The sequence below is a fragment of the Poecilia formosa genome, unplaced genomic scaffold (assembly GCF_000485575.1).
Source record: "Poecilia formosa unplaced genomic scaffold, Poecilia_formosa-5.1.2 Scaffold81, whole genome shotgun sequence".
NCBI lineage: Eukaryota > Metazoa > Chordata > Actinopteri > Cyprinodontiformes > Poeciliidae > Poecilia > Poecilia formosa.
Window position 1 is genome coordinate 1,145,836 of NW_006800020.1, and position 8,027 is coordinate 1,153,862.

The window sequence follows — 8,027 nt, forward strand, 5'->3', positions numbered from 1 at the left end:
ACTTTCACTAGACTACTCCAAAACCTTCAAAACATTCCATACCATTCAGAGGTGGACTTGCTAGTGCACCATTGTGCCTTATGTATACAGCCTAAGTTCACTTATGCTATCTACCTTTGTCTCATCAGTCCAAACCAGTCTTTTCTTTCTTTAGATCAAGACATGGATGTGTTGTTTTTGGAGAACTTATTTTTTGTTGTCAGACATGTTTTTGTTAAAGTGCTTTGTTGATTCTACAGGCCTCCATGTAAAACTGTAAAATTAAACAACCGAAAAATAGGATCAATAACAGTTAATTCATGACTCAACTAAAGGCAGTGATTACTTTTTTGTTTTACATAGGCCGAGCTTTGATAGCTTTTTCCCTTAGTAAAAGGGAAAATCATTTCGCTTGCACTCTAGTTGTCTCAGTCAGATCTTCTAATTTACATCATGATGTGAAACGTTATATTGTGACTAAAAATGCAAAAACAAAGGAAATCTATATTAAAGCAAATACTTTATAAGAATATAAAATAGTTTTTGGTGTGTACTTTTTCACTATTTTTTTGTTTAATAAAAAACAATGTGCTGAAATCCGGTGGTTTTGTTCACATAAAGTTAGATTTAAAAACTTTTAGATTTAAAAGAGCAGGTAAGCTAAGCTCTAGAAGACATAATGTACTTTATTAAAATTACTGTCTTGTTTCTGTGTCTTTAATATACAATTTCTTGATATATAAAGGTAGCATAACACTTTTTACTTGTATGTTATTCATTGTCTTTTTATTAAATTATATAAAAAGTATATCCATAAAAATGCCGTGTGACCTGTTTTCTCTTTAGGGATTTAAGGTTTTGTATACATCTGCTTTTCATTTTTCTGATTTTTCTTTGCAAGATTCAAAGCACAAATACTTGCACAAACAAGTCTAAGCAACATAACTTAGATTTTTACGGATGTTTCTAGAGAAGTTGTGACGAAAACTTTAATTTTAATTCACTCATGTTTTTGTCAAGTATGTCATTATAAATTAGCTAACAACCTACACAAGCCTCCTCTAAAGGATGTCCTCAGACATACACTCACGGCACAGAGGTTGACTTATGTCAGGTCGTACACAAGAACCTATTGGAGTGTTGAATGTGAACATCCTGTTTCTCAAGAAAAGTCACCCAGGTGAAAACATTTCAGAAATGATAGAGGAAGAGTTTCAAAATGTAAATTCCTTCATTTTCAGTCCTACATCTATGCACTATGACACCTTGCTTACTTTTACTTTACATCGTACGGATCACTGCTGAGGTTACATTTGCAAAGTGAGAGTGAGACAATGCAGCTAATCCTCTTAGAAGACTTCAGGTGTTAGGTATTATGTTGATCCATTGTGAAGACTCGTTCTGTGCCCTACATAAGCCTTTAGTCGTTGGGCAATAGTTTTTGTTCGTGCAAGTACATTTAACCTGGAAAAGCTGCATTGGGATTTTGTGCCATTGACTGCACGTTAATTTTAAGGTAAGTCTGTATCATTACTTGTTTTTTTTCTTTCTTTGTTTTTTTTTACCCCTTTATTTCATTATCTTTTCTAATTAACATAGAAAGATAATGACCTAACCTACCTTACAGGTTAGTTGAATTTTATCATCAAAAATCTTGTCCAGTCTTTATAAATTTCATCATTTTGTCTAAATGTCTTGCAATTTTTTATGAGTGCTTTTCTGAATGTTTAAATTGAGCTGGACTTGTGACTAATTTTGGCGTATTCTTCCATCTACAATAGGTTGAATTTTCCACAAACTCAATGATGTGACATGAATCACTCTACTTTTACCCCATGGTCTGTTGGGGACAGAGCTGGACTCTACCGAAGCTTATTTATGCTGCTTAATTCAACCTAGCCACCCAGAGCGCTGCTTTGGAGGATGATGCATTGTCATAGAAGGAAACGGCTCCAGCTGAGCCGGGTTCTGTTTCTTCTCTCCGGAGTTTTTCTCTGTACCCTCTACCAGCTCACCATTAGTGCCAGGCTGCAGGCACCAATGCCAGTGGCTCAGATTGGAGAGGATTTCGGAGAAGGGTCAACAGAGGGCGTTGAGGATGCCACAGCAGAACCTGGCCAGCTAGAGGAACCTCTCACTACTGCGCCCGACTCAGAGCCCACAGATCAAACAACACCAACACATGTGAATCCTCATACTGATAAGGATTTAAATACAAACACACACACGGATATAACTAGTGATTTCAAAGAAGCCTCGTCCACTGAATCCACACTGTTGCCAACCACAAACCGGACTTTGGTGCATTGCATCTATGTGGCCCCAGAACCACCTCTGGTGACACCCACCCCAGTTCCAGCTCCACCAGTTACAACCGTCTCCCCAGCTCCACCTGGTGAAGCTCCTCATGTCAAAGGCGAATACCCTGAAGATATCTTTTCCATCGAAGATCGCAGACGAGGATGGGTGCTTCTTCACATTGTGGGAATGATGTACATGTTTGTTTCTCTTGCGATTGTCTGCGACGAGTTCTTTGTGCCCGCACTGGGAGTTATCACAGACAAACTGGCCATCTCTGATGATGTAGCAGGCGCCACCTTTATGGCGGCCGGAGGCTCTGCACCTGAGCTCTTCACCTCTCTTATAGGAGTCTTCATCGCCCACAGCAACGTGGGCATTGGCACAATAGTCGGCTCGGCAGTTTTTAACATTTTGTTCGTGATTGGGATGTGTGCTTTGTTTTCTCGGGAGATTCTCCATCTGACCTGGTGGCCGCTTTTCAGAGATGTTTCATTCTACATACTTGACCTCATCTTACTGATCATCTTCTTCTTGGACAATGTCATTATGTGGTGGGAGAGCATGATGCTGGTGGCCTGTTACAGTCTCTATGTTGTCTTTATGAAGTTCAATGTGCAACTGGAGCGAGAGTTCAAGACCCAGCTCCACAAACACAAGAGCATTGTGAAGGTTATTGCTGTGGAAGAACCTGAAAAGGTAAGCAGCTATGTAATAAAACATCTTTATGCTTAATGTCCTGGATTACCTATTTAGCTTGATAAATCTCTGTTAAGGCTTTTATAGTTAAAATTATTTTCATTTGGTGCTGGACAACTAAAACAATGTTCCAGGAGAATCAGGAGTGAAAATAGCTACTCTTTCTTTTTTTTTTCTTTGTACTCAGTTTATTAAATGAATGAACATTTATATGTTTAACAGTTTAAAGAATTTTGTAAATAAAAATACACATGTTTAATAAATAATTATGTTTCAAGAATCAATAAAATAATAATAAAGAGATTAAATGTGGAAATCACCATTAGAAAATGTTTAATTTATTATATATTAAAACATATGTATTACTTGTCATTTAATTATTTTTTAGAGCTGTTTTACACCGTCTGTTGAATTGATTTTTATGTTTTAGCTCTAGCTGTCAAAGTTAGACATGGCCAGCACTGATATAAGGAAGGTGACTGGCCAGCAGGTGATCTGGTGTGCATGTTAACCAATCAAATGTCAGAATCTGTGTATTTGACAATAATGACAGTTTGAATTATTTCATTAGGGACTTTTGTAAAATAAAGTTGAAATCAACTAATAAATATTGAAATAATGATATATATATTTTAACATTTAAAGCATTCAAGTTTTACTTCACATTTTGTGTTTAAAACATTGCCATGACACATCCCAAAAATATAGACAAATTTATTCAGATTTATTTAAATGATCACATATATAAAATTACATTTGACAACTTATTAATTCGTTTTGCAATAGTAGCTCTTTTGACCTTTGATACACACAGTATGCCTGCGTTATATTCTTTTGTCAGTGTTACGCAAAGTAGCATTTATGTGAAGGAAGCAGCATCTGTTGTCACGTGTGACATTTCATTGATTCATTAAGGTTGAAGAAAATGTGAAATGAAACTAGTGTTAGATTGGCCTGTGCAAACCAAAGCTGATCTGCTACATCAAACAAATCTTTTTTTTGTTCTGCAGAGCTGCACAAATTGTTGCATCAACATTCATTTCCTTATCATTGGTTTGAGAGATTGAGACCATAACAAACTTAAATTTGTTTTGCTTACTTATAATGGAAATCTTTTGTTGTGCTGCTTAAGCTAGGCATAGTAATGATGCAATTATTGACTTATATTTGAAGTCATGCATAACAACACTAGAGTGTACAGTGAGTGTACATTTTGAAGTGAGGACAGGTTCACTTACAATGCTAAGGTAGTCCAAGGCATGAAGATATGCATGTTTAATAATGCAGTACATTTTTACTGGTAAGACCTCAAGAGTGTTGAAACTTTCATAAATTATAGCAAAATAATATACATTTGAATGATTATCACTGAAACACACATTCTTGCACACAGACAAATGGGGAAGGAGAAGATAATGCCCCTCCTGCTCCAGAGGACAAGAATCGGTTAAAGGTAAAAAATAAATAAATAAGAAAATTAATCAACCAACTCCAGGAAGTGATAAACTTCTAACTCCCTGATACCACAGTGCTGATTGTTACTGTTTTCATGCATATTTTGAGTTTTTCTGTTTGTGTTCCTGCTCACTAACAAGCCTCACTGTAGATACTGATTCATCATAATGAACATATTGAGCAAAAACACCCTGACCTCCACTTGGAAATGACTTGCAGTGACGTGTCGTGTCTGTGTTGCGAGAAGCTGCCGTGACCTCTGCCATCTTTTTCCCTAGTTGAAGCCATCCCTTCAGCGAGGGGGGAGTTCTGCTTCTTTACACAACAGCACCATGAGAAACACCATTTTTCAGCTCATGATTCACACGTTAGACCCTCTGGGAGATGGTAAGTACCACATTTATGCCTCTGACGCCTTTTGTGATGGATAACTGCATGATAATAACTTTTACACAGACTTCCTGTGTGGTATGTTCTGCCCAGTGTAAAATGGATTAGCTAGGTGTCCCGTATGCAGTCATCTCTAAGTCCAGATTGATACTAAGCAGATAAATACTCCCTCAGTATGCAGAAGGATCCAGTTGTGGATCCAGGTTGTGTCATAAAAAAGAAAAAACATTATTCTAGTGCCAAAACTGGTAGTGAAATAATTTCTCTTTCTATGCTTAAAATTTTACAAGAGTTATTCTGTGATTTCTTTTTTCTTTTTTGAAAAACTATTGCTGTCTTTGAATTTTACATGTTTATTAAGGTAGCTTAGCTGCTGTGTTTTTATCATTGTTGCTGCCTGCTTTGGCTCTTTTGTGGACTCACACAATATTGAATCTGTGTTTTCAAAAGCAGTAAATATTTAACATTTCACACTTTCTGACTTATTAATGCATTCAACGTGATTATTTGCGTTTATTTTGAAGGAAAGTTTAAGGAAAAGGCTGAGACCTTGAACAGTGTGGCCAGACGGAAGTCAGTTTCCAAGTCCCGAGAGAAAAGTGAAGGTAACAGGAAGGATCTGATGATCAAGCACTGATATTTGAACAGAATAGTAGATCAGAGGTCGTATTAATGAAATGTAGGAGTATGATACAGATATTTTAAAGCTACTAAATGCTCCCAATATTTCTTGTCAAAAGAAGCCCTCATTGGCTCTCAGAGTAAAGTTTTCTAAAGTACTTTGTGGCTCACACTGATGCAAAAATTTTTTTTAAAATGTGTACTTGTTTACATACTTTAATACTCCATATGACCGTTTTTGGTCCAAAACCACCTCAGACAAATTTCTGACTAAAATGTTTATGATTTCCTCCACAGGCAAAAGTGGAAAAACTGAGGAGTCCAAAGAGCCAGAGGCCACCCCAGCCAAAGATGCAGAAAAGAAGGAAGAGCCAGAAGCAAAGAAGGTACTCGCTACCCATGACCTGCTGACTTTCAAAAAGCCCAGAAGTCAGTCTTTGATACCAGTCTATGTAAGAATCAAAGCACAGGGATTTCACTATTTATATCAGGTTTTATTTTGACTAAAAAAAAATAAAAAAAAATCTTTCCTCGTGTTATATTTGGACTCCATCTCCTTTCTTCCTTCTGAAGGACGACGTTCCGGCAGAACAAGGTGACTCGGAAGGTTCAGACGATTCCGACAGCGACGAAGACGACAGCAATGAAGAGACTGAGGAGTCCAGTGAAGATGAGGATGAAGATGAGGATGAAGATGAATATGAGGAGGAGGAGGAAAAAGAAGACGACCCACTGTCTTTACAGTGGCCTGACACACCACGCAAACAAGTCACCTACCTCTTCCTGCTGCCCATAGTCTTCCCTCTGTGGCTCACAGTTCCTGATGTTCGGAACCAGGTTGGAGACATTTAGGAGACGTTTCAAGGTGCCGCTGTGATATTCTGAATTCCTCTACAGGTCTGCCTTTATACTTTGACTTTACTCAACAGAAATCCAGGAAATTTTTTGTGCTCACCTTCCTGGGCTCCATTATGTGGATTGCTATCTTCTCCTACCTCATGGTATGGTGGGCTCATCAGGTCAGTTCATGCAGTCCTTCAATACAAGAAGCGAGAAATCAACGTCCAATTTATTTTGAATCCCTAATTAAATTTTCCACATGTTATTTCTTTCTCTGATTTTTTGTTGTTGTTGTTGTTGTGAGGTGGGAGAGACCATCGGCATCTCAGAGGAAATTATGGGCCTGACTATCCTGGCGGCAGGGACCTCCATCCCTGACCTCATCACCAGCGTGATTGTGGCTCGCAAGGGCCTGGGAGACATGGCGGTGTCCAGCTCTGTGGGCAGTAACATCTTTGACATCACAATGGGGTGAGTTCTCACAGTTTGACCTGCCAGTATTAGAAAATAATCAACTGATTGCCCCCACAAGTGATTCCTGCATCTTTCATTTGTCTCTGCCAGCCTGCCCATCCCATGGCTCCTGTACTCTTTCATCCACGGTTTGGCTCCGGTCGCTGTCAGCAGCAACGGCCTTTTCTGTGCCATCGTGCTGCTCTTCCTCATGCTCCTCTTCGTCATCATCTCCATCGCAGCCTGTAAATGGAAAATGAACAAGGTGCTGGGCTTCACTATGTTTCTCCTCTACTTTATCTTCCTGGTGCTCAGCGTCATGCTGGAGGATCGCGTCATTGTCTGCCCTGTTTCCATCTGAGACTGCAAACACAAGCCTTTTTTCCACAGTAGACACTTTCCCATGGAGGTGGAACTTAATATCGCTTTTTAAAAAAAAGTAATTCTCATGAAAACCTTTTTTGTTGGACCATTTGAAACAATAATTGCAAGTAAATTTGATATACTCTTAACACCAATAGTAGCACCGCACAATCTTTAGTTGTAAAAGTACCTATGCAACTGTGTTCAGAGTGAAATATATCTGTTTACTGAAGTTTTTATAATTTCTTCCATGTCCATAGTTTTTGACTTGGGCTTGGAGTATGTTTAAAAGTACAAAACCTGTAATTTCATCTCAAGGTTCTCAAGGTTCAAACAGAACTTTCCTTTGGTGAAACTTCAAGTTTAATCAGAGCTTTAAATTAGTTTACTCAAAATGAATTTGTATTTTCTTTGAGGACTTTAAAATCCATTAGATGTTATCTATCTTTGACCTTGTTTTTCTAAATTGCATAGAGAGCTCTTTAGATGATAACATTGCAAAGGCACAGAAACATCCAGGTTTTATAAATGGCACACAGTCTGGAGCCCATGTTTTAACATGTTTGGATTATGTGGTGTAATAAACACATGATTGTATTTACATTGCAAGTTAATGATCTGCTTTTTAATAAAGTTGTTACAGTTATTTTGCTGTTTGCATCCCCCTCAGTTGCTGTTCAAATCCGGGGCGAGTCCCAGTGGGAATCATCCACTCGGATGATTCCCTCATCCGAGTGGATGAGGGAATTTTGTGTGTTGAAGCGAAGAAAAATCACAAAGTAAAAAAACTCTATTAAGTATTTTTTAACAGATTTATGCAACTTTTATTTCAAAGTGCTTTGCAATAAAATATAAAACTCATGAAACATGAAGGTTTCATAAAACATCAGTTAATCACACAAAGCAACAAGCAAACTAAATGTTATCTG

At 37.9% G+C, this 8,027-nt stretch overlaps 1 protein-coding gene across 1 annotated transcript; it reads left to right on the plus strand.

Moving 5' to 3' along the window:
• Positions 1-1,354: 1,354 nt before the first annotated feature.
• On the plus strand, positions 1,355-7,744 carry LOC103141263 (sodium/potassium/calcium exchanger 1). The gene is made up of 10 exons (XM_016673744.1): positions 1,355-1,495; positions 1,761-2,976; positions 4,370-4,429; positions 4,710-4,818; positions 5,346-5,426; positions 5,740-5,894; positions 6,016-6,279; positions 6,372-6,461; positions 6,587-6,753; positions 6,847-7,744. The coding sequence occupies exons 2-10, from the start codon at positions 1,903-1,905 to the stop codon at positions 7,094-7,096; spliced, it is 2,250 nt and encodes a 749-aa protein (XP_016529230.1). The 5' UTR covers positions 1,355-1,495; positions 1,761-1,902; the 3' UTR covers positions 7,097-7,744.
• The last annotated feature ends 283 nt before the right edge of the window (positions 7,745-8,027 follow it).